Raw genomic sequence first — 26343 nt, 5'->3', positions numbered from 1 at the left:
TGTAATTGTGATTAAAGAACTGTTGAATCAATTTTATATTTATTATAAAATAATAGTAGTTATATCCAACATAATACTGAGTAACAAAGATTACAGACCAAATGATTTCATACACACTCATAAGCAAACGCCCGTAAGCATATACCCTCATAAACGAGGACAGACACGTGCAGGTTCATATGGACGAAACATATGACTATGACACACCTCCCTCGCCAGCCTCATCTCACTCACAGGTAGCAAATCTGATAGTATGAATCTATTCATGTGGAGATTATCCAGCTGACCTTTTGTATAAGATGGTTAAGGAACCTTAATATAGCAGGGGTGGAAAGATTATTGCCATTTTATCATCAGGCTTGTCTTATTATCTCATAGACCCCCATACATCTCAATGATAGGACTGGACTGGGATGGCCTCCTTCATAGTGATCACCTGATCAGTTTTACATGAGCAGATCCTGGTTCACCTTCAACACTATTAAGAGAAAAGCTTGCTGATGACAGTGGGATTGGACTCAGCCCTCCCTCCCCTGTCATTGCAGGTGTATCCTCTGTTCACAGCAGGACCTAACTAATGTGCCTAACCTGCCTGCCCTCTTTATTCAGGGTGTTTTGGGATAACATGGAGTGAATGTGTCTACTTTTTTATTTGCCAGTAATCAATAGATAATTGGTTTTGTAGTATTTTTAGGGAGCGTTGGTTTGAATACTGGAACTGGGGTAGAACCAGTACATCCCTAACCCAAGATGAGTGCGACAAAGGAAGATGTTGAAAAGTTCCTGGATGGAAACCCGGCTTTCGCCCAGGGCTACTTCAACAAGAAGCTCACACCAGGGGCCCTCTCTGTGATGGCGGGGATCCCGGAGTCCAAGGTGGATTTTGGGATGTTACAGGAGCTGAGCCAGATAGAGGAAGGCCAGATCCTTTTCGACCTGATCAAAGAAATGCAGGAGAACGTGAACATGGAGAAAGTGGTGTTCAAGATCCTGAAGAGGATCGTCGCCCTGATCCAAGCTGACCGCTGCAGCCTGTTCATGTACCGGGAGAGGAACGGCATCGCGGAGCTAGCCACGCGTCTTTTCAACATCACCACAGAGTCAGAGCTGGATGACTGTGTGGTTCACCCTGACCACGAGATAGTCTTCCCCCTGGACCTTGGGGTGGTGGGAAATGTGGCCCAGACCAAGAAACACATCAATTTGAAAGATGCCAATGAGGTATGAGTCAGATTGTTGAAATTAAACATAAACATATGCTGTGGTAGTGATTGGGACAGACAGACAGTGTCCCAGAGGTTAGGACATAAACATTGTGGTAGTGATTGGGACAGATAGACAGTGTCCCAGAGGTTAGGACATTAACGTTGTGGTAGTGATGGGGACAGACAGACAGTGTCCCAGAGGTTAGGACATAAACGTTGTGGTAGTGATGGGGACAGATAGACAGTGTCCCAGAGGTTAGGACATAAACGTTGTGGTAGTGATGGGGACAGACAGTGTCCCAGAGGTTAGGACATAAACATTGTGGTAGTGATTGGGACAGATAGACAGTGTCCCAGAGGTTAGGACATAAATGTTGTGGTAGTGATGGGGACAGACAGACAGTGTCCTAGAGGTTAGGACATAAACGTTGTGGTAGTGATTGGGACAGATAGACAGTGTCCCAGAGGTTAGGACATAAACGTTGTGGTAGTGATTGGGACAGATAGACAGTGTCCCAGAGGTTAGGACATAAACGTTGTGGTAGTGATGGGGACAGACAGACAGTGTCCCAGAGGTTAGGACATAAATGTTGTGGTAGTGATTGGGACAGACAGACAGTGTCCCAGAGGTTAGGACATAAACGTTGTGGTAGTGATGGGGACAGACAGACAGTGTCCCAGAGGTTAGGACATAAACGTTGTGGTAGTGGTTGGGACAGACAGACAATGACCTAGAGGTTAGGACATAAACGTTGTGGTAGTGATTGGGACAGACAGACAGACAGTGTCCCAGAGGTTAGGACATAAACGTTGTGGTAGTGATTGGGACAGACAGACAGTGTCCCAGAGGTTAGGACATAAACGTTGTGGTAGTGATGGGGATAGACAGACAGACAGTGTCCCAGAGGTTAGGACATAAACGTTGTGGTAGTGATGGGGACAGACAGACAGACAGTGTCCCAGAGGTTAGGACATAAACGTTGTGGTAGTGATGGGGATAGACAGACAGACAGTGTCCCAGAGGTTAGGACATAAACGGTGTGGTAGTGATGGGGACAGACAGACAGACAGACAGACAGACAGACAGTGTCCCAGAGGTTAGGACATAAACGTTGTGGTAGTGATGGGGATAGACAGACAGACAGTGTCCCAGAGGTTAGGACATAAACGTTGTGGTAGTGACTGGGACAGACAGACAGTGTCCCAGAGGTTAGGACATAAACGTTGTGGTAGTGACTGGGACAGACAGACAGTGTCCCAGAGGTTAGGACATAAACGTTGTGGTAGTGACTGGGACAGACAGACAGTGTCCCAGAGGTTAGGACATAAACGTTGTGGTAGTGACTGGGACAGACAGACAGTGTCCCAGAGGTTAGGACATAAACGTTGTGGTAGTGATGGGGACAGACAGACAGTGTCCCAGAGGTTAGGACATAAACGTTGTGGTAGTGACTGGGACAGACAGTGTCCCAGAGGTTAGGACATAAACGTTGTGGTAGTGATGGGGACAGACAGACAGTGTCCCAGAGGTTAGGACATAAACGTTGTGGTAGTGATTGGGACAGACAGACAGTGTCCTAGAGGTTAGGACATAAACGTTGTGGTAGTCATGGGGACAGACAGACAGTGTCCCAGAGGTTAGGACATAAACGTTGTGGTAGTGATGGGGACAGACAGACAGTGTCCTAGAGGTTAGGACATAAACGTTGTGGTAGTGATGGGGACAGACAGACAGTGTCCCAGAGGTTGGGAAATAAACGTTGTGGTAGTGATTGGGACAGACAGACAATATCCTAGAGAATAGGAGCCAGCGGTAGTGATGGGGACAGACATTGTCCCAGAGGTTAGGACATAAATGTTGTGGTAGTGATGAATACAGACAGACAGTGTCCCAGAGTCTAGGAGCCAGTGGCTTCAGTGTGATTGTGTCAATAACCTTATTCAGGGGCCTTGTCACACACTCCCACATGATAATATATTTTAGCTGTACCTACTGCCACAAATAACAAACACATACAAAATAGATAGATGCATCAAGTTCATATTCAGCCAGACAAACAAGTGAATAGTTATTTATTCCGTGACTATTTTAACATACACATCTTTTTCACATTCTTGTTAAAACATAGTGCCACATAAAGTAGTACGGCAACTATACTGTTCTGTGGGGAGCTTCTAAATGTATATCTGGAGACAATATAAATCCTCTCGACAGACATAATCCAGTTATTATATATCCCATTACCCCCTGCTGTATCTGGGATTATGGCACCTGTCTTGGGGCGTTTACATTGGGGTCAGCATGAAGCTATTTATACATTTATACATTTATATTTCACATTGCCCAAATTTACATTCACTCTTGATATTGAAGTGTATTTCTTAACAGAATAGCTACATATATCCCTTTTATACAAGGTCTTTTATCTTGAATTTGCCAGAGGTTAACATGTATTAATCTGTGGTCTATAATGATATGTAAACTGAAAAAGGCTCCACACCAAGCCTATGTATTGACTTATAGACCCATCTTAACACATCCATGTGTGATCTCTGATGTCAGTGATTTGTTTGGTTTTCTGCCATACAGAGCAGTCACTTCAGCTCGTTTGTTGATGACCTGACAGAGTACAAAACCAGGAACATATTAGCCTCGCCTATCATGAACGGAGAGGATGTGGTGGCTGTGATCATGGCCCTGAACAAGACCACTGGACCCCACTTCACCACTGAGGATGAGGATGTGAGTACTGAGGATTAAGTGAGTCTCTGAGAATATGATCCACACATCTCTATGTGTCAGCAGGGAAATCCCACACAGTCACAATGGAAATACTATGATGAGGTCATTACTGGTCACCATAGCAGCACCCACCCGTAGCACACGCTCCAGCAGGTATATTTCACTGGTCACCCCCAAAGCCTAATCGTCCTTTGGCAGCCTTTCCTTACAGTTCTCTGCTGCCAATGATTGGAACAAATTGCAAGAATCACTGAAGATGGAGAGTCATATCTCCCTCACTAACTTTAAGCATCAGCAGTCGGAGCAGCTCACAGATCACTACACCTGTACATAGCCCATCTGTAAATAACCCATCCAACTACCTCATCCCCATATTGTTATTTATTTATTATTATTTTTTGCTCCTTTGCACCCCAGTATCTGCACACTCCAGTGTTAAATTGCTAAACTGTAATAACTTCACCACTACGGCCTACTTATTATCTTACCTCCCTAATCTTACCTCATTTGCACACACTGTATATAGATTTTTTTATATTGTGTCACTGACTGTACGTTTGTTTATTCCATATGTAACTCTGTGTTGTTGTTTATGTCGCACTGCTTTGCTTTATCTTGGCCAGGTCGCGGTTGTAAATGAGAACTTGTTCTCAACTGGCCTACCTGGTTAAATAAAGGTGAAATAAAATTTTCAAAAATAAATTACATGACGTTAGAGCCTGAATTAGTTGGGGATGGGAGGCAGGTAGCCTAGCGGTTAAGAGAGTTGGGCCAGTAACCGAAAGGTTGCTCAAGTGAAGGCACTTAACTCTAATTGCTCCTGTAAATTGCTCTGGATAGGAGCATCTGCTAAATTACTAAAAAGGTAATCAAGAGGCCTTCCCCAATCCCAAAGTTTGTTCACTGAAAGTATATGCAGCATACAAACACTGAATGCTGTTGTAGAACACAAACATGTCCAACAAGGAACGCGTACAAACTGTATTGCCTTTATGAAGAGGATGGTCACATTTACACCTGTTTCCACATAGAGTACATGCGTTCATTCTTCTTGCCTTCCCTCTACCACCTTAATTACACATCAATGTATGTCACTCACTCTAAGAATAATTCACATTTTCTGTCTCCCAGCTTTTTCTGAAGTATCTCAGAATAGCCTCTTTGAACCTGAAGATTTACCAGCTGAACTACCTGTACAACTGTGAGACTCGAAAAGGACAGGTGAGTCTGCTGTCTGCACTGATATTCAGAGGAAGGAATAGTTGTCAATGACAATATGGTGCAAACACAAAAAAGGCTCTTATTTAGCTTTCACACATTTATGGATATAGCAACCAACTGATTTTGAACTAATCCTTTGTGGTTGTTCATTTCTGTCGGGTAAAGGTCCTGTTGTGGTCCGCCAACAAGGTGTTTGAGGAGCTGACAGACATTGAGAGACAGTTCCATAAAGCCCTGTATACAGTGCGGGCATACCTGAACTGTGACAGGTACTCTGTGGGCCTACTGGATATGACAAAGGAGAAGGTGATGCTCTGTCTGCATGTATCCGGGTCATTCTTCAATTGCGGTGACATTTCGGCATGGCATTTTGGGAAAAAATGACTTCATTTGTCTAAAATGTGTTTTGTTTAAATGTAGTTGGGCACATCTTCCTATTCTAAATCAACTAATATGGCAGTTGAAATACTTTAATTTGTATCATTTGTATCATTATGATAACATTCTGCCACCAGTAGGAGCAGCAACACCGTTGACGGTAACACAATGACACACTTTAAATTAAGATTTACTTAAATGGTCACAGATGCTCAAATCGAAGGTCAATAACCCCTTAAAAATAATTTATTAAAGTGATATAATTAATCATGTTGTGCACAACGTAATTTCCCTGCATTTAAATTGAGTAACACCAATTACACTTTTGATTTAGACACACCAAATGTTCAATGGAATCCTCAAGCCTTATGACATACTAAAAGGGTGTGATTGTAACGGGTGTCGTCGTCGGATGAGGAGGAATCAGACAAAGCGCAGGGTGGTGAGTGTTCATGACTTTTATTGAACCTGAACACTTAAACAAAAATAACAAAGAGAATACACAAAACCGAAACGGCCCTGTCATGTGAAGAACACTAAACAGAAAACAACTACCCACAAAACATAGGAGGAAAAAAGCTACCTATGATAGTCAGCTGTCCCTGATTGAGAACCATACCCGGCCAAAACAAAGAAATACAAAACATAGAAAAAGAACATAGAATGCCCACCCCAAATCACACCCTGACCAAACCAAAATAGAGACATAAAAAGCTCTCTAAGTGTCACGCCCTGGTCAAAATATTTTGTGTTTATCTTCATGTATTGGGTCAGGCCAGGGTGTAGCATGGGGTTTTTGTATTGTGGTGTGTTTTGTCTTGGGGTTTTGGTGTGTATGTATTGGGATTGTAGCTAGTGGGGTGATCTAGCAAAGTCTATGGCTGTCTGGAGTGGTTCTCAATCAGAGGCAGGTGTTTATCGTTGTCTCTGATTGGGAACCATATTTAGGCAGCCGTATTCTTTGAGTTTGTCATGGGTGATTGTCCTTAGTGTCCTTGTTCCTGTCTGTGTTAGTTTTCACTAGTATAGGCTGTTTCGGTTTTCGTTACGTTCTTTGTTTTGTAGTGTTTGTGTTTTAGATTCGTGTTACGTTTTTTGTTCATTAAACATGAATCGCAATCTACACGCTGCAGTTTGGTCCGACTCTCCTTCACCACACCTAGAAAACCGTTACAGAATCACCCACCGTAAACGGACCAAGCAGCGGGTCAACAGGCAGAAGCAGCCCAAAGAGGAGATGCGAAATAAGGATTTCTGGACATGGGAGGAAATCCTCGACAGGAGAGGACCCTGGGCTAAACCAGGGGAGTGTAGCCGCCCAAAGGTGGAACAGGTGGAGGCAGCGAGGAGAGCAGAGTCAGCCGGAGAGAGGAGCCGGCGATATGAGGGAACACGGTTGGCAAGGAAGCCTGAGAGTCAGCCCCACAAATGTCTTGGGGGGCTCAGGGAGAGTGTGGCGGAGTCAGGAGTCAGACCTGAGCCAACTCTCCCTGTTTATCGTGAGGAGCCAAGGAGGAGACCAGAACCAGAGCCGGTGTTGGAGGTGAGCGAAGCAGAGACCGTGAAGGAGTTAATGGGGAAATTGGAGGAGAGAGAAATGAGGGAGTTGCTGTGTTGGTGCTTTTTGCATGGAATTCGCCAGACGGAACGTGTCGGATTTTATGGCACCTGGGTCAGCGCTCCATACTCGTCCTGAGGTGCGTGTTAGTCGGCTGGTGAAGTTGGTGCCAGCCTCATGCATCAGGCCTCCTATGCACATCCCTAGCCTTGCACGTCCTGTGCCAACACTGCTCTCAAGATCTCCAGTACGCCTTCACGGTCTCGCCCATCCTGTGCCACCTCCACACACCAGCCCTCCGGTAGCAGCTCCCCGCACCAGGCTTCCTGTGCGTGTCCTCGGCCCAGTACCACCAGTGCCAGCACCACGCATCAGGCCTAGAGTGCGCCTCGCTTCTCCTGCGCTGCCGGAGCCTCCCGCCTGTTCAGCGCTATCAGAGCCTTTCTCCTCTCCTGCGCTACCGGAGTCTCCCGCCTGTTCAGCGCAGCTAGAGCCTTCTTCCTCTACAGCGCTGCTGGAGTCTCCTGTCTGTTCAGCGCCGCCAGAGCTGTCAGCCCACATGGAGCAGCCAGAGAAGTCAGTCTGCATGGAGCAGCCAGAGCTGTCAGTCTGCATGGAGCAGCCAGAGATGTCAGTCTGCATGGAGCAGCCAGAGCTGTCAGTCTGCATGGAGCAGCCAGAGATGTCAGTCTGCATGAAGCAGCCAGAGCTGTCAGTCTGCATGGAGCAGCCAGAGCTGTCAGTCTGCATGGAGCAGCCAGAGATGTCAGTCTGCATGGAGCAGCCAGAGCTGTCAGTCTGCATGAAGCAGCCAAAGCTGTCAGTCTGCAAGGAGCTGTCAGTCTGCAAGGAGCTGTCAGTCTGCAAGGAGCTGCCAGTCTGCAAGGAGCTGCCAGTCTGCAAGGAGCTGCCAGTCTGCAAGGAGCTGCCAGTCTACAAGGAGCTGTCAGTCTGCAAGGAGCTGTCAGTCTGTAAGGAGCCGCCAGAGCTGTCAGCCCACATGGAGCAGCCAGAGATGTCAGTCTGCATGAAGTAGCCAGAGCTGTCAGTCTGCATGAAGCAGCCAGAGATGTCAGTCTGCAAGGAGCTGCCAGTCTGCAAGGAGCTGTCAGTCTGCAAGGAGCTGCCAGTCTGCAAGGAGCTGCCAGTCTGCAAGGAGCTGCCAGTCTGCAAGGAGCTGTCAGTCTGCAAGGAGCTGTCAGTCTGTAAGGAGCTGTCAGTCTGCAAGGAGCTGCCAGTCTGTAAGAAGCCGCCAGAGCTGTCAGCCCACATGGAGCAGCCAGAGAGGTCAGTCTGCATGGATCAGCCAGAGATGTCAGTCTGCATGAAGCAGCCAGAGCTATCAGTCTGCATGGATCAGCCAGAGATGTCAGTCTGCATGGAGCAGCCAGAGCTATCAGTCTGCATGGATCAGCCAGAGATGTCAGTCTGCATGGAGCAGCCAGAGTTGTCAGTCTGCATGAAGCAGCCAGAGCTGTCAGTCTGCAAGGAGCTGTCAGTCTGCAAGGAGCTGTCAGTCTGCAAGGAGCTGCCAGTCTGTAAGAAGCGGCCAGAGCTGTCAGCCCACATGAGCTGTCAGCCCAGAGCCGCCAGTCAGCGTGGAGCAGCCAGAGCCGCCAGTCAGCGTGGAGCAGCCAGAGCCGACAGTCAGCATGGAGCAGCCAGATCTTTCAGTCTGCCCAGCGCCACCAGTGCCGCCAGTCTGCCCAGCGCCGCCAGTCTGCCCAGCACCGCTAGTCTGCCCAGCGCCGCCAGTATGCCCAGCGCCGCCAGTCTGCCCAGCGCCACCAGCATCGCCAGTCTGCCCAGCGCCGCCCGCGCCGCCAGTCTGCTCTGCGCCGCCAGCGCTGCCAGTCTGCCCTGCGCCGCCAGTCTGCCCAGCGCCGCCAGTGCCCCCAGTCTGCCCAGCGCCGCCAGTGCCCCCAGTCTGCCCAGCGCCGCCAGTGCCCCCAGTCTGCCCAGCGCCGCCAGTCTGCCCAACGCCGCCAGTGCCGCCAGTCTGCCCAGCGCCGCCAGTGCCCCCCGTCTGCCCAGCGCCGCCAGTCTGCCCAGCGCCGCCAGTGCCCCCAGTCTGCCCAGTGCCGCCAGTCTGCCCAGTGCCGCCAGTACCGCCAGTCTGCCCAGCGCCGCCAGGATCTGCCAGTCGGCCAGGATCTGCCAGTCGGCCAGGATCTGCCAGTCGGCCAGGATCCGCCAGTCTGCCAGGATCCGCCAGAACTGCCAGTCAGCCAGGATCTGCCAGTCAGCCAGGATCCGCCAGTCAGCCAGGATCCGCCAGTCAGCCAGGATCCGCCAGTCAGCCAGAATCTTCCAGATCTGCCAGTCAACCAGAATCTTCCAGATCTGCCAGTCAACCAGAATCTTCCAGATCTGCCAGAACTGCCAGTCGGCCAGGACCCGCCAGTCAGCCAGAATCCGCCAGATCCGCCAGTCAGCCAGGATCTGCTGAGACCACCAGCCAGCCAGGATCTGATAGATCTATCTACCTGCCTGAGCTTCCTCTCACTCCTGAGCTTCCTCTCACTCCTGAGCTTCCTCTCACTCCTGAGCTTTCTCTCACTCCCGAGCTTTTTCTCAGTCCCGAGCTGCCTTTGTCCCGACCTGTCCTTCAGTCCCGATCTGCTCCTCAGTCCAGTGGGGTTCTGGGTGAGGACTACTAGGCCATGGTTGGCGGCGAGGGTGGACTATCCAGGGACGCAAGGAGAGGGGACTAAGACATTAACTGAGTGCGGTCCACGTCCCGCGCCGGAGCCGTCACCATGGACAGACGCCCACCCGGACCCTCCCTATTGTTTTGAGGTGCGTTCGGGAGTCCGCACCTTGGGGGTTCTGTCACGCCCTGGTCGAAGTATTTTGTGTTTATCTTCATGTATTGGGTCAGGCCAGGGTGTGGCATGGGGTTTTTGTATTGTGGTGTGTTTTGTCTTGGGGTTTTGGGGTGTATGTATTAGGATTGTAGCTAGTGGGGTGATCTAGCAAAGTCTATGGCTGTCTGGAGTGGTTCTCAATCAGAGGCAGGTGTTTATCGTTGTCTCTGATTGGGAACCATATTTAGGCAGCCATATTCTTTGAGTTTGTCGTGGGTGATTGTCCTTAGTGTCCTTGTTCCTGTCTGTGTTAGTTTTCACTAGTATAGGCTGTTTCGGTTTTCGTTACGTTCTTTGTTTTGTAGTGTTTGTGTTTTAGATTCGTGTTACGTTTTTTGTTCATTAAACATGGATCGCAATCTACACGCTGCAGTTTGGTCCGACTCTCCTTCACCACACCTAGAAAACCGTTACACTAAGGCCAGGGTGTGACAGTGATAAGCAAATAATTTTCTTAAATATAGACTCCTCCCCCGATAACAGTTTGCCATTGGAGGGAATGCTCAATGCAATGAGTGATTTTCAAGGCAGTAACACCAATGAAATAAAACTTAGGGACACATATTGTATTTGTAAACATTTTAAAATAAAGGTATTATAGCCTTCGTTTTTATTGGTCTATACAATACATGGAATACTTTTGATTACTTTCTTGCATTAAAAATAATAGATAGATATCTCCAAATCCCAAAACATGTCACTACAACTCTGCTCATCACAACTGGGACCAGTCCATTTGCTTGCCCCAAGTACTTTAATACATAAACATAAGGTTTTGCAGTATAAAGTACTTGCATTATGTTTTATCATTGATAATCAGTAAAATATAAACAAAAATACCTATGATATCTAACTATTTGTCATGTTGAAGTGTTTTTTCATGGTTGCAAAGGTGAGGGACGTAAATGCCACCGCAATTCAAGAATGACCAAGACATTTAGTCATCATAAAGAAGTTATTATGGGTCCTCTGGTAATACTGTAGCCTACATGACATATCTCATATGGCACTATACAGTATATTATGAATATGCTGTGTGTGACAATCCATCTGTGTCATTGCTTTGTTGCTATAGGAGTTCTTTGACATCTGGCCAGTGTTGATGGGAGATCAGCCCCCCTACGCTGGACCTGTAACTCCGGATGGCAGAGTAAGTGTTCATATCTATCTACTTATTACCACGTGAACAGCTCTTTACCGTTTTGCCTTTGTTCTGCAAATTCTCATTTGTGATTTTTTTGGGGGGGTTATCTGTGATTGCAGGAAGTCATATTCTACAAAGTCATTGATTATATTTTGCATGGAAAAGAGGATATCAAAGTTATCGCGTATGTTTCTCTCACCTTTCTCTGAACATTTGTGTATAGTTGAAGTAGTTACAACCCTGTATGATACTGTATAGAGGGATAATCAATGTGTGTTGTCTGACTGTCTCCTGTCAACAGGACTCCCACTCTAGAACACTGGGTGTTGTGTACTGGATTGCCCACATATGTGGCCGAAACTGGTCTTGTAAGTTCCCCCTTTTAACTAGCATTCCAGTAGTGTTTGAAATGCTTTCAGAATTTGGAATTGACTTAAAATGCGAGAACATTCAAATTGCCACGATTTGCATGTGTTGTTGATGCTGTACTGTTTATTATTAATATCTAGATATGTAACATCATGAATCCCACAACAGAGGAGATGTTCAAGTTTCAGGTACATTTTGCTTAATTATATAATCAGGTATCCTTATATGTAGTTTTGGCAAAAAGTTTAGCAACTTGCCTAATTCTTGTTGAGCATTTACTTTGTGTCTTCCCATGATGCAGTCAGAGCCCTTGGATGACAGTGGTTGGACCATAAAGAATGTGCTGTCCATGCCAATTGTCAACATGATGGAAGAGATTGTGGGCGTGGCTACATTCTACAACAGGAAAGATGGGAAGCCATTCGACCAGCAGGATGAGGAGCTAATGGAGGTACGTTACTATACTACAGCACTCAGTTGATTTCTCAACTCCTTCTGTCTTCACAGAGAAGTGGTCAAGTAAAGTGACATGAGAAAGCCTTCTTCTGCTCCTGCTTTGTGTAGACCACATTGACTTTAGTGAACTTACTCAAAATGATATTGTGACTGTCTCTCCCAATGTTTCAAATAAAATTAAATCAAAGTTTATTGGTCGCGTACACAGATTTGCAGATGTTATCGCAGGTGCAGCAAAAGGCTTGTGTTTCTAGCTCCAACAGTTCAGTAATACTTAGCAATAAAAAGAACAATACAATACACACATAATCCAGAAATATATTTTAATGAAGAGATATTAGAATGAGCAATGTCAGAGACCAGAATATATATATATATATATATATATATATATAGTTACTTCGGAAAGTATTTAGTGAGTACTCCCTTAACTTTTTCATTATTTTGTTATTCAAAAATGGATGAAATAAAACAATACTGGTCCTAAATCGAAGCCTTGAGGAACACCGAAATGTACAGTTGATTTGTCAGAGGACAAACCATCCACAGAGACAAACTGTTATCTTTCCGACAGATAAGATCTAAACCAGGTCAGAACTTGTCCGTGTAGACCAATTTGGGTTTCCAATCTCTCCAAAAGAATGTGGTGTGTTAGATGTATTGAAAGCAGCACTAAGATCTAGTAGCACGAGGACAGATGCAGAGCCTCGGTCTGACGCCATTAAAAGGTAACCACTACCTTCACAAGTGCAGTCTCAGTGCTATGATGGGGTCTATAAAACCAGACGGAAGCGTTTCGCATACATTGTTTGTCTTCAGGAAGGCAGTGAGTTGCTGTACAAGAGCTTTTTCTAAAATGTCAGCGTGCACTGCGCCCAGCCTGCCACAGGAGTCACTAGTGAGCGATGGGACAAGGACATCCCTGCCAGCCAAACCCTCCCGTAACCCAGACAACGCTGGGCCAATTGCCACCCCATGGGTCTCCCGGACGCTGCCGGCTGTGACAGAGCTTGGAATTGACCTCAGAATCTCTAGTGGCACAGCTAGCATTGCGATGCAGTGCCTTAGACCAGGGCTCCATCATTCTTAAATGGAAGAACTTTGGAACCACCAAGACTCTTCCTAGAGCTGGCCGCCAAACTGAGCAATCGGGGGAGAATGGATTTGGTCAGGGAGCTGACCAAGAACCCGATGGTCACTTTGACAGAGCTCTAGAATTCCTTTGTGGAGATGGGAGGACCTTCCAAAAGGACAACCATCTCTGCAGCACTCCACCAATCAGGCCTTTATGGTAGAGTGGCCAGACAGAAGCCACTCTTCAGTAAAAGGCACATGACAGCCTGCTTGGAGTTTGCCAAAAGGCACCAAAAGACTCTCAGACCATGAGAAACAAGATTGTCCGGTCTGATGAAACCAATATTGAACTCTTTGCCCTGAATGTCAAGCGCCATATCTGGAGGAAACCTGGCACCATCCATACAGTGAAGCATGGTGGTGGTGGCAGCATCATGCTGTGGGGATTTTTTCAGCAGCAGGGACAGGGAGACTAGTCAGGATCGAGGCAAAGATGAACGGAGCAAGTACGGTGAGATCCTTGATGAAATACCGGTCTCAACGTCAACAGTGAAGAGGCGACTCCGGGATGCTGGCCTTCTAAGCAGAGTTCCAAAGAAAAAGCCATATCTCAGACTGTCAAATAAAAAGAAAAGATTAAGATGGGCAAAAGAACACAGACACTGGACAGAGGAACTCTGCCTGGAAGGTTAGAATCACAGAGTCGCCTCTTCACTGTTGACGTTGAGACTGGTGTTTTGCGGGTACTATTTAATGAAGCTGCCAGTTGAGGACTTGTGAGGCAACTGTTTCTCAAACTAGACACTAATGTACTTGTCCTCTTGCTCAGTTGTGTACCGGGGCCTCCCACTCCTCTTTCTATTCCGGTTAGAGACAGTTTACACAATTTCTCGCATGGAATAGCCTTCATTTCTCAGAACAAGAATAGACTAACGAGTTACAGAAGAAAAGCCTTTGTTTCTGGCCATTTTGAGCCTGTAATCAAACCCACAAATACTGATGCTCCAGATACTCAACCAGTCTAGAAGGACAGTGTTATTGCTTCTTTAATCAAAACAACATTTTTTCAGCTGTGCTAATATAATTGCAAAAGGGTTTTCTAATGATCAATTACCCTTTTAAAATGATAAAGATGGATTAGCTAACATAACGTGCCATTGGAACACAGGAGTGATGGATGCTGATAATGGGCCTCTGCACGACTATGTAGACATTCCATCCAATGTCTACACTGTATTTCTGATCAATTTGATGTTAATTTGAAGGACAAAAAAAATTGCTTTTTTTTCAAAAACAATTTCATTTCTAAGTGACCCCAAACTTTTGAACGGTAGCGTGTATATATATATATATATGGGTAAAATGGGTAAAACAGTATGTAAATATTAACAAAGTTCTCAGTGTAAATTGGACAGCAGTCTCAAAGGTTAAAGGTAGAGTACTGGGTGGTAGCCGGCTAGAACATCGATTAAAGTTCAGGGCAGAGTGAATTCCAATAATTGATATTTTATTTGTATTATTTGCATGGCCTGGAGATAGAAGCTGTTTCTCAGTCTCAGCTTTGTTGCACCTGTACTGTCTCCACCTTCTAGATGGTAGCGGGGTGAACAAGCCATGGCTTGGGTGGCTGAGGTCCTTGATGATATTCTTAGCGTTCCTGTGACACCGGGTGCTGTTGATATCCTGCAGGGTAGGCAGTGATGTGTTGGGCAGATTGCAGCACCCTCTGGAGAGCCTTGCGGTTGTGGGAAGTGAAATTGCCATACCAGGCAGGTAGTACAGGCCGACAATGTTCTCAGTGGTGCATCTGTAGAAGTTTGTAAGGGTCTTAGGGGCCAAGCAACATTTTGTCAACCTCCTGAGGTTAAAGAGGCACTGTCGCACCATCTTCTCCTTGTTGTCTGTGTGAAGGGACCCTTTCAAGTTGTCAGTATTGTTCACGCTGAGGAACTTTTGCTTTTGACCCTCTGCACTACGGCGCCGTCGATGTGGATGGGGGTGTGCTCGCTTTGCTGTCTCTTGTAGTCCACGATCAGCTCCTTCATTTTGTTGACTTGGAGTGAGTCATGGGTGAACATGGAGTACAGGAGGGTGCTGAGCACGCTCCCCTATGGGGCCCCTGTATTGAGGACCAGTGTGGCGGAGGTGTTGTTGCCCACCTTCCCCACTTCATCAGGACTTTCAAGTCTTCACCAAGTTTTACCATGTTGGCTACTGAATAAACCTACTCTGAATGACATTGTTTCTGTCTGTCTCCCCAGGCTATGACTAACTTCCTGGGCTGGTCCCACCTCAACACAGACACTAATGACAGGATGAAAATGATGGAGAACCGGAAAGACATAGCCCAGGACATGGTTCTCTACCACGTCAAGTGCCGTGATGACGAAATACAGACAATCCTGGTGAAGACTTGCTCGAAAAGATATTGTACACACCAAAGATCTAACCCCCTTTATACGAGAAGTATTGTTTTAATGTTTGGAAACTCATTGTTTTTTCATATATGTTAGAAAACCAGGCAGTATTTCAACAGAGAGCCCTGTGACTGTGAAGAGGATGAGTTTCTGCAGATTCTGGTATTACCACGTTATATTTGTAGAATAACAGTTTGGTCATCCTCTGGTTCCAGATTAACTGGAACAGTAGGCCTGCATTTGAAACCTCTACATTCATATGGCCATATGTTTAGTTTGCTGTTAATAATGCCATAATAATCATGCATTATAATACAGAAAAAAGAGCTACCCGGCCCCAAGAAGTTTGAGATCTACGAATTCGGGTTCTCTGACTTTGACTGCACAGAGCTGGAGCTGGTGATGTGTGGGATCCAGATGTACTATGAGGTCGGAGTGGTCAAGAAGTTCCAGGTTCCACAGGAGGTAACGTTACTGTACAATCATGATCTGTACTGCAACAACTTTCAATGCTGGGGAAGTGTCAATTTGAGCAAATACTCTGAAAATACTGTATATATGAACATGTAGGTATGCTGTTTGTCATTAGTTAATTTATTGCTCTCCCATAATATCTGTTTATGTTCTAATTCTCTACTTCAAAATCCCATGAAAATCATCAAGCATCTTTATTTATTTCAACAGGTTCTGGTGCGTTTCCTGTTCTCTATCAGCAAAGGCTACAGGAAAATCACCTATCACAACTGGCGCCACGGTTTCAATGTTGGGCAGACTATGTTCACACTGTTGACGGTAGGAGTGCTGAAGCCTCAGTAGTAATGTACTTTATTTTGTCTCACAGAAAATAAAAGGCATATTTTCTTACAGATATCCTAATTTTACTAGATTCTCACATTAGGAAGATAATCCTGCAGCAACATGGGTTGATATGCTTTTTGTTAGGATAAATCAAGTCTGACATTTCAAAGTGGGTATTATGAACTTTAGAAGCCTGTTTAAACCTCAAATATACTACAATTGGCATTTTCTGCTGCACAGCAATATTCTCTGCGACAACAATTTATATTTGCCCAAACACTTAACTGAAAGACATAATTAAAAGACATCTCCAATTCTGAATGTCAAACTGCTGTTTTTTTGTGTCAAGACAGGGAACCTGAAAAGGTACTACACAGATCTGGAGGTGATGGCCATGATCACATCTGCTTTTCTCCATGATATCGACCACAGGGGGACAAACAACCTCTACCAGGTGAAGTGAGTACTCCTGAGAATCTCTGCTCTCTGAGAGTTGGTACAACCAGCCCTTCATATATCTCTAGGTCTCTTATTTTACTATCTCTCTCAATGCAACTGTAAATGTAGAGAAGCACTTGAATTAGCTTTGTGTGATGAATGGCTTATGATGAGCTCCCTGTACAGTGAGTGGTCTGGTCCCTCCTCATCGACAGATCTGGTAACCCACTAGCCAAGCTTCACGGCTCGTCTGTCCTGGAGAGGCATCATCTAGAATTTAGCAAGTTCCTTCTGGCAGACGAGGTACGTAAGGCTTTTGAATCTCAACTACTGCAGTAGCATCTTTGATGTCAATTATTCATTTATTGGTACTCTTTACTTCCATGTTGATCACATGACGCTTTCGTCTAACTCCTCCTCCCTCCCACCAGTCCTTGAATATCTACCAGAACCTCAACAGAAGACAGAACGAGCATGCCATCCACCTCCTGGACATTGCCATCATTGCAACAGACTTGCAACTCTATTTCAAGTGAGTAATGGCATTTTATTTGTCACATGCTTCGTAAACCACAGGTGTAGACTAGTGAAATGCTTACTTATGGCTCTTTTTCCAACAATGCAGAGTTAAAGATAAAAACACACTGAACAAAAAAATACACTAAACATGAAACAATTTCAAAGATTTTACTGAGTTACAATTCATATAAGGAAATCAGCCCTAATCTATGGATTTCACAAGACTGGGAATACAGATATGCATCTGTTGGTCACAGATACCTTAAAAAAGGTAGGGACGTGGATCAGACCACTATTCTCCTCATGCATCTCCTTCGCATAGAAATGATCAGGCTGCTGATTGTGGCTTGTGGAATGTTGTCCCAATCCTCTTCAATAGCTGTGCGAAGTTGCTGGATGTTGGCGGGAACTGGAACACACTGTAGTACACGTCATTCCAGAGCATCCCAAACATGCTCAATGGGTGACATGTCTGGTGAGTATGCAGGCCATGGAAGAACTGTAACATTTTCAGCTGCCAGGAATTGTGTACAGATCCTTGCGACATGGGGCTGTGCATTATCATGCTGAAACATGAGGTGATGGCGGTGGATGAATGACACGATAAAATGCAATTGTGTTTGTTGTCCGTAGCTTATGCCTGCTCATACCATAACTCCACCGCCACCATGGGGCACTCTGTTCACAACCTTGACATCAGCAAACCGCTCGTCCACACGACACCATACACGCTGTCATCGGCCCGGTAGTTGAAACCCCGGGATTCATCTGTTAAGAGCACATTTCTCCAGCGTGCCAGTGGCCGTAGAAGGTGAGCATTTTCCGACGCCTAACTGCAGTCAGGTCAAGACCCTGGTGAGGACAATGAGCATGCAGATGAGCTTCCCCGAGATGGTTTCTGACAGTTTGTGCAGAAATTCTTTGGTTGTGCAAACCCACAGTTTCATCAGCTGTCCGGGTGGCTGGTCTCAGACAATCCCGCAGGTGAAGAAGCCGGATGTGGAGGTCCTGGGTTGGTGTGGTCACACATGGTCTGCGGTTGTGAGGCCAGCTATACATACTGCCAAATTCTCTAAAATGACATTGGAGGCGACTTATGGTAGAGAAATGAACAGTCAATTTTCTGGCAACACCTTGGGTGGACATTCCTGTAGTAGGCATGCCAACTGCACGCTCCTTCAAAACTTGAGACATATTTGGCATTGTGTTGTGTGACAAAACTGCACATTTTAGAGTGGCCTTTTACGGTCCCCAGCACAAGGTGCACACATATTCTTTAATCAGCTTCTTGATATGCCACACCTGTCAGGTGGATGGATTATCTAGGCAAAGGAGAAATGCTCACTAACAGGGATGTAAACAAATTTGTTAAGCATTTTAAGAGAAATAAGCTTTTTTTGTGCTTATGGCAAATGTCTGTGATCTTTTATTTCAACTTATGAAACATGGGACCAACACTTTACATGTTTCGTTTATATTTTTGATCAGTATATATTTTTAGTCCAGCAAATTCACCCAATTCTATCTGGACATGAATAATACACTGAGTACACCAAACAGTGGTACACCTACCTAATATTAGGTTGAATATGAAACATGGGACCAACACATTCTTCCTTCAGCTGTTCAGTGTAATAATAGAAACAGTGACACAAGGAATAAATACACAGTGAATAACAATAACGAGTAAAAATAGAGTGGCTATACAGTATACAAGGAGTACCGAGACAGTGTGCAGGGTTCAAGGTAATTGAGGTAGCTATGTACACACACGTAGGGGTTAAATAAACATGAAATAAAAACCATTTTAAAAAGGGGTAAAGTCACGAGGCAACAGAATAGATCATAGACAGTAGTAGCAGCGCATTTGATGAGTGTGAAAGTGTGTGTGTGTAGTCAGTATGCATGTGTGCATGTGTTATGTGTGTGTGGACGTACAGTTGAAGTCGAAAGTTTACATATACTTAGGTTGGAGTCATTAAAACTCGTTATTCAACCACTCCACAAATGTATTTTTAATCAAACTATAGTTTTGGCAAGTCGATTAGGACATCTACTTTGTGCATGACACAAGTCATTTTTCCAGCAATTGTTTACAGACAGATTATTTCACATATAATTCACTGTATCACAATTCCAGTGGGTCAGAAGTTTACATACACTAAGTTGACTGTCTTTAAACAGCTTGGAGAATTCCCCAAAATTATGTCATTGCTTTAGAAGCTTCTGATAGGCTAATTGACATCATTTGAGTCAATTGGAGGTGTACCTGTGAATGTATTTCAAGGCCTACGTTCAAACTCAGTGCCTCTTTGCTTTACATCATTGGAAATCAAAAGAAATCATCCAAGACCTCAGAAAAACAATTGTAGACCTCCACAAGTCTGGGTCATCCTTGGGAGCATCCGTCATAGCAGTCATACCGCTCAGGAAGGAGACGCGTTCTGTCTCCTAGAGATTAACGTACTTTGGGGCGAAAATTGTAATTCAATCCTAGAACAGCAGCAAACGACCTTGTGAAGATGCTGGAGGAAACCGGTACAAAAGTATCTATATCACAGTAAAACAAGTCCTATATCGACATAACCTGAAAGGCCGCTCAGCAAGGAAGAAGCCACTGCTCTTAAACCGCCATAAAAAAGCCACACTACGGTTTGCAACTGCACATGGGGACAACGATTGTACTTTTTGGAGAAATGTCCTCTGGTCTGATGAAACAAAAATAGAACTGTTTGGCCATAATGACCATTGTTATGTTTGGAGGAAAAAGGGGGAGGCTTGCAAACCGAAAAAGACCATCCCAACCGTGAAACACGGGTGTGGCAGCATCATGTTGTGGAGGTGCTTTGCTGTAGGAGGGTCTGGTGCACTTCACAAAATAGATGGCATCATGAGGTAGGAAAATTATGTGGATATATTGAAGCTACATCTCAAGACATCAGTCAGGAAGTTAAAGCTTGGTTGCAAATGGGTCCTCCAAATGGACAATGACCCCAAGCATACTTCCAAAGTTGTGGTAAAAAGACTTAAGGACAACAAAGTCAAGGTATTGGAGTGGCCATCACAAATCCTTGACCTAAATCCTATAGAAAATTTGTGGGCAGCACTGAAGAAGCGTGTGCGAGCAGGGAGACCTACAAACCTGACTCAGTTACACCAGCTCTGTCAGGAGGAATGGGCCAAAATTCACCAAACTTATTGTGGGAAGCTTGTGGAAGGCTACCCAAAACGTTTGACACAAGTTAAACTATTTAAAGGGAATGCTACCAAATATTAATTGAGTGGCCACTTCTGACTCACTGGGAATGTGATGAAAGAAATAAAAGCTGAAATAAATAATTATCTCTACTAATTCTCTCTACTCTCTCTACTATTCTGACATTTCACATTCTGAAAATAAAATGGTGATCCTAACTGACCTAAGACAAGGAATTTTTACTCTGATTAAATGTCAGCAATTGTTTAAATATATTTGGCTAAGGTGTATAAACTTCTGACTTCAACATGTAATTTTGTGTACTGTATGTGTGTGTTGGGGTCCAGTGTGTTTGCTGAGGTTGCAGGAGCGTTAATGCCCAAATGGGAACTACAAATGTGGCTCATGCGCACAGTGTAGTAGCACTATAAAAACATATTTCTTCATACATTCATATACAGCTTGAAAGATCCCTGTTAGGGGTATCATCTCATGCAAGACCGAGGGAGTAATCTCATCACCTGTTCATGTGGAAAAGCCCACGTAAGACAAACGAAAAGACAATTAAAACAACGCATAGCTGAACACCGCAGCTCAATCAGGTGTAAGAACATTGATTATCCAGTAGCAGCTAACCCTCCCTCAAATACACAGGTATTGAGCATGTTGCTCTACCAAGGAGAGGAGGTAACATTGAGATCCTACTACTACAAAGGGAGGCTTACTGGATATCCTATCTAATAACATTGACCCCTAGTTGCCTGAATATTGACTTTGATCTCAGGCCCTTCTTATGAATGTATTTTTCCTTTATGAACAAGTTTTATAAATTGATATATTATTTCTACAGCTTATTAGTGTACAACTAATATGTTCCCCCTGTTGATGATGCTCATTACACATTAAGGTTGAACCAAAAGATTACATGTAACAAACATGAAATTATGTGAAATTGAATGAAACAATAATGTATGTTGATGCTAATATGATGTACAATATTCCATGATGTTTCTATATGATAGCAATAGTGTAATATATTTAATATTCCATATAATATTTTTTAACAGTTTAACTAATTCATTTGAATTAACTTAATCATTATGAAACACCCCTCACTATTGCCATTGGTTGCACTAATTGCACTGTTTGTCTACATAACCTGGTTCAAATCTTAGGAAGAATGTATTGTTGTTAATGTGGACTCTTTCTCTGCATATTGAAGCACTGTTAATCCAAATGTTTGCATTTCACAGCTTTAGCTGCAACGATCATGCCTACTTAGCCCTGTAAAGTTGTGAAAAACAAGATTTCACATTGCACAGTTTACAACTTTAACAGAATGTATAAATCTGTTTTTTCCAATGTCACAAGGAAGCGAACAATGTTCCAGAAGATTGTTGACCTATCAAAGACCTACGAAGATGAGAAGAAGTGGGTGGACTGGATGTCCCTGGAGACGACCAGGAAAGAGATTGTCTTGTGAGTGCAGTTCATGGTAGGGGGAGGATTGTAGTGATAGTGGGATATTTAGGATTATAACATGCACATTGGATCGTATCTTATTAGCACTTCTACTTTTCTCTTTTCTCTGATACCTCCAATAATTCTCCTCAAAGGGCCATGATGATGACAGCATGTGACCTGTCAGCCATCACTAAACCATGGGAGGTGCAAAGCAAGGTGAGGAGATCCTCAGATTATAGCCTGATTATATACCTTGAAGACATTTTAGCAGAAGTTTTGTGTTTCTGTAAATCAATAAAGATGTCCAACATAGTGAAATACTTGGGACTGTCTGGCTTCATCCAGGTGGCACTGTTTGAAGCAGATGAGTTCTGGGAGCAGGGTGACTTGGAAAGGGAAGTTCTTGAAAAACAACCCATTGTGAGTATATTCATTGTGTGTGTGTGTGTGTGTGTGTGTGTGTATAATCACGTTTTTCTCTCTCCTTCCTCCAGACTATGATGGACAGAAACTGCGCTGGCCAACTCCCCAAGCTGCAGTGTGGTTTCATTGACTTTGTCTGCACATTCATCTACAAGGTACAGTATGTACTACCACTTTTTCAGACTAGCTACATCTCTCAGTTTCACATCTATTGCTAAGCACAAAGTAAACCATGAATCATACCTTCTATTGGATGTATAGAATAACCAAATGCACAACTGTCATTCAAACAAGTATTATTTAGTTAGCTGGCTTGACTGTCAGAAATAGAGCTCGCTAGTTTATGTTTAGTTTATTTTTCCATCAGGAATTCTCCCGCTTCCATCCGGCCATCCAGCCAATGTATGATGGCCTCCTAAACAACAGGAAGGAGTGGAAGGCCAAGCAGGAAGAGTACGAGGCCAAGCAGGCCATCCTGGAAGCCCAGTCAGGTCAGAGTGGAGGATATATTGCATTATTGCTCTGTAGTTTAGAGAGTATTTTGTCTGCAGTAAAAGTAACACAGATGATCCTTAACACGTACTTTATTTTCTATTCTTGTAATGTACAGGGTCCAAGACGTGCTCAGTGTGCTAGAGCCCGTTTTGGAGGTAGATCACTCCAGGATACATCACAGCCACACAGTCTTGCTGCCGGCCGGGGCAGGGCCAGCCTCACCTCAGAGCAGCTGTGGAGAGACAGCCTGCACTCACAGCATCAGAGCCTTGGAGAAGAGCCAGAGGGACTATTTAGCAGCCACGCAGAAAAGCCGTTGGACCTGCAGGTTACAGACCCATGTTGGCACATTATGGACACAACAGTCAAGTTTCTTCCTTCAGTTGAAGGGTAGTTGTCATTAGTTGCATTGGCAGATCCACATTTTAGAAGTTACCCCGGTCAATATGTTTCACGACCTTCGGAGGAATCCTGCAAGTAGACGTGTGGAGAGTATGCGTCTTATGTACACTAAGTTCCTGAAGGTCTTTATCAACCAATTGAAGGAACAAGAAATCACTAAATTCTGAAATATTTGTTTCTAAACATGTGGAATGTCCTATGAATATAACATTAATATGCATTGCTTCTCATTTGACCTTTTTCATACAGAATACCGTAAAATAATTTTTAACAGTATTCTGTATTTTTTAAAACATTTATTTTACCTTTATTTAACTAGGCAAGTCAGTTAGGAACAAATTCTTATTTTCAATGACCGCCTAGGAACAGTGGGTTAACTGCCTTAATCAGAGGCAGTTATTATACAAAACCTTGGTGGATTCATCAAGAATCCAATATTACATCAACAGTGTAATTACAGTGACTTATGTTGTTCTTCATACCTTCCAGTCAGTCATCATTTACATGAGAGAATGTGTTTACCCTAATGGTAATCAAAAGTAGATTATGCAGTAGTTAGGTTAGCGTCCTGATACGCCATGGTGGCAGCTAGACGAGCGGTTAGATCGTTGGGCCAGTAACCGAAAGGTCGCTAGTTCGAACTCCTGAGCCGACAAGGTGAAAAATCTGTCTGTGCCCTTGAGCAAGGCACTTAACCCTAACTGCTCCAGGGTCACCATTGATAATGGCAAACTCTGGCCATGACCCCATTCTCTGATGGGGTTGGGATATGCAAAAAAAACACATTTCTAATTCACACTTGTACATGTGTGAAATAGGACAGAAAAAGCACCCACAGTATTTATGTTTTATGATTTCACTCCATTACAGGGTAATGTTACCCCTTGTTGTGGGTTGCTATGTGATCGTTTTGCTGTCAACTAATTGTTACTGTATTGTCCCGAGCTGTTTAAGTACAGCAAGATAAATATTATAGAAAGTCTGAAGTCAAGACAGTCGAGATTCTCTGTGTGTACATTTAAAATGTATTGTACTGAGATAGGAGAGAAAGGAGTTGACATTTTCAGGAAGGTCTGTTCCAGTCCCTGGCTATCGACACTGAACTAGAAATGCTTCATTTTGAAAAAAATGAATATTTAACTGTTCACTGTCTATTTTAGAATATTTGAAGACATACTTTTAAGGTAAAAACAAGATACAATATGTCTCAAATGATGTGTGTGTATGATCTATAACAATATGGATGGATTTCCAAATGGTCCACTGAGGATAATGGTCAAAGTCCCAAACCCTCTGTAGTTATTGAAGCCAGTGGCCTTGATTCTGATACGAGCCGACTCAGTGGATCCATTGAATCTCCTAGTACTCGTTATGAACAAAGAATAATCATGTTCTTATAGCAGCCCCACTCTCTATGGGGTATCTATGCTTTGATAGATGTAATCATTTGTAAATATATTTAAATTATAGTATATTTTTTCAGATGATTAATAGGTAATACATAGATTCTCTATGAACGTCAGTGCAACATTGCTCTTTGCCGACATTAAATTAAATATCAAGTACCCATTTATTAGAAGCAGCAATTATTTTTGCATAACCATACCATTAAAAATTGCAACTAACATTTTATTCCCCAATTTGCTGTTACAAATATTTGCATGTAAACATGACCAGAATTCTGAAGCTCTGTATCTACAATAACAAAAATAAAGTAAATTTATTTTTAAAGGATGCATTTTGTCTAATGGTATCTTGTTAGTTTTATATAACAGGAAAACTCATTTGTAAAATATACTATTGTTTGTATGCATATGGCCAGAGGTTGGGTCAAAGTATCGAAGTTACCCCTGGCCCAGCAGCATACAGATAGAAGTGCATGTCAAATATTCATGAATATAATCACAAATTGGCCAGGTAGATGACTATTCTGTGGTAAACCCATACACTTACACATCACATAATTTATCTGTCCCAAAATGGCATCTGCATTTCAGCACTAGAGTCCTCAATTGATCTCCATGGTTGAACCTAGGCAGAAGAGTGTGTGGCAGTAGTGTTGACTCAGCACTTTCCTAGATTGGCCTATGACCTGAATCCTGGGATTTATGCTAAACTGGGCCTGGATTACAACCTAGTCCTTCCTCCTAACATTGAAGGGCAGGGTGACAGTCCCAGACATACAGTATACACCTGGGAACCAGACAGTAAGCTTTACTATTTATTCCTATCCATTTAGTCAGTAGAATACACAAAGGTATAGACAAATGTTTTCTGATTTGAGATTAAAATTATACAAAATGTTAGAGTAAATTTGTGAAACATTTGGGTAAAAGAAATTCGACATCTGGTTGAAGTTGGATGTCAAAACACATTTTGGATGTGTTTTGAGAGTACTGGAAGTTTGTATTATACTAATAATTGTAAGCACATTAACATCTAAACAGATATACCAGAGAAGAATTCTGTAATACATTCAAATAATTATGTTTATCATGCATGTATTCTTCTTCTAACATGACAGAGTAGATCCATAAGTTCATTTCAGGATGGTGTCTTCAGAGGCTGTGGGGGAGAAAAGAAAAAACATGCTTCACACTCCATGCTCAAATCAAACATTTCTTCACTTACATCTTCACAGCATCCTCTAGCTGATGGTATCATTGAGTTCTTATGCTGAGATAACAGTTGATCTCAGCAGCTGTATAGGCATAGCAGGAGATTTTTCAAATAACCTTTTCTTGGCAACCCTTTCTTCGTTCTCGATTAGGAGAGGCACCGTTGCCTTATACACTTCTGTGTCCAGTTGCAGGTGGTACTCCAAAAACCAGAGAATATTTTAGAAAAACATGAAATCTACTTTTGCACCACGTGAAGAGGTTCCTCATCATCATCGAAGCTACCACACATCTCGCATTTTCCAGCATCTTTGCAGGAACTAGTCATTTCTATGCGACGTCGCCAAGTGTAAAGGTAGATGACAGTGCGTCTCAGTGTGACCAAAACAAAGACTTGCACACTGTTAAAATAAAGGTCCAATACATTTAAAAAAATCTCACTTGATTAATATTGTTCTGAATATTCTGTTTTTTTGGAGTACCACCTGTAACTGGACACACAAGTTTATTACTCGCCTAATCGAGGACAAAGAAAGTATCGCAAAGAAAAGGTTGGTC

At 43.8% G+C, this 26343-nt stretch overlaps 1 protein-coding gene across 2 annotated transcripts; it reads left to right on the top strand.

The window, feature by feature from the left end:
- Window positions 1–516: 516 nt before the first annotated feature.
- LOC118391449 (rod cGMP-specific 3',5'-cyclic phosphodiesterase subunit beta-like) lies at window positions 517–25428 on the top strand. Of its 2 annotated transcripts, XM_035782859.2 has the most exons (22): window positions 521–1221; window positions 3796–3948; window positions 5080–5169; window positions 5335–5475; window positions 11048–11122; window positions 11236–11300; window positions 11418–11484; window positions 11626–11673; window positions 11787–11936; window positions 15277–15420; window positions 15529–15594; window positions 15751–15897; window positions 16117–16224; window positions 16580–16689; window positions 16884–16971; window positions 17100–17200; window positions 21755–21862; window positions 22000–22063; window positions 22193–22267; window positions 22342–22425; window positions 22638–22761; window positions 22881–25428. In XM_035782859.2, exons 1-22 carry the CDS (start codon window positions 751–753, stop codon window positions 22904–22906), a joined length of 2505 nt encoding a protein of 834 aa, XP_035638752.1. In that variant the 5' UTR covers window positions 521–750; the 3' UTR covers window positions 22907–25428. The 2 variants fall into 2 exon arrangements, with proteins under 2 accessions (XP_052314128.1, XP_035638752.1); XM_052458168.1 differs by lacking the exons at window positions 21755–21862; window positions 22000–22063; window positions 22193–22267; ... (1 more) ...; window positions 22638–22761; window positions 22881–25428 and adding an exon at window positions 17567–17677 and having other exon boundaries at window positions 517–1221.
- Window positions 25429–26343: the final 915 nt, after the last annotated feature.

Source organism: Oncorhynchus keta, chromosome 12 (genome assembly GCF_023373465.1).
Source record: "Oncorhynchus keta strain PuntledgeMale-10-30-2019 chromosome 12, Oket_V2, whole genome shotgun sequence".
In the NCBI taxonomy this organism is placed as follows: domain Eukaryota; kingdom Metazoa; phylum Chordata; class Actinopteri; order Salmoniformes; family Salmonidae; genus Oncorhynchus; species Oncorhynchus keta.
The sequence above is the reverse complement of the archived record's forward strand: the minus strand, read 5'-3'. Positions and strand labels throughout refer to the sequence as shown.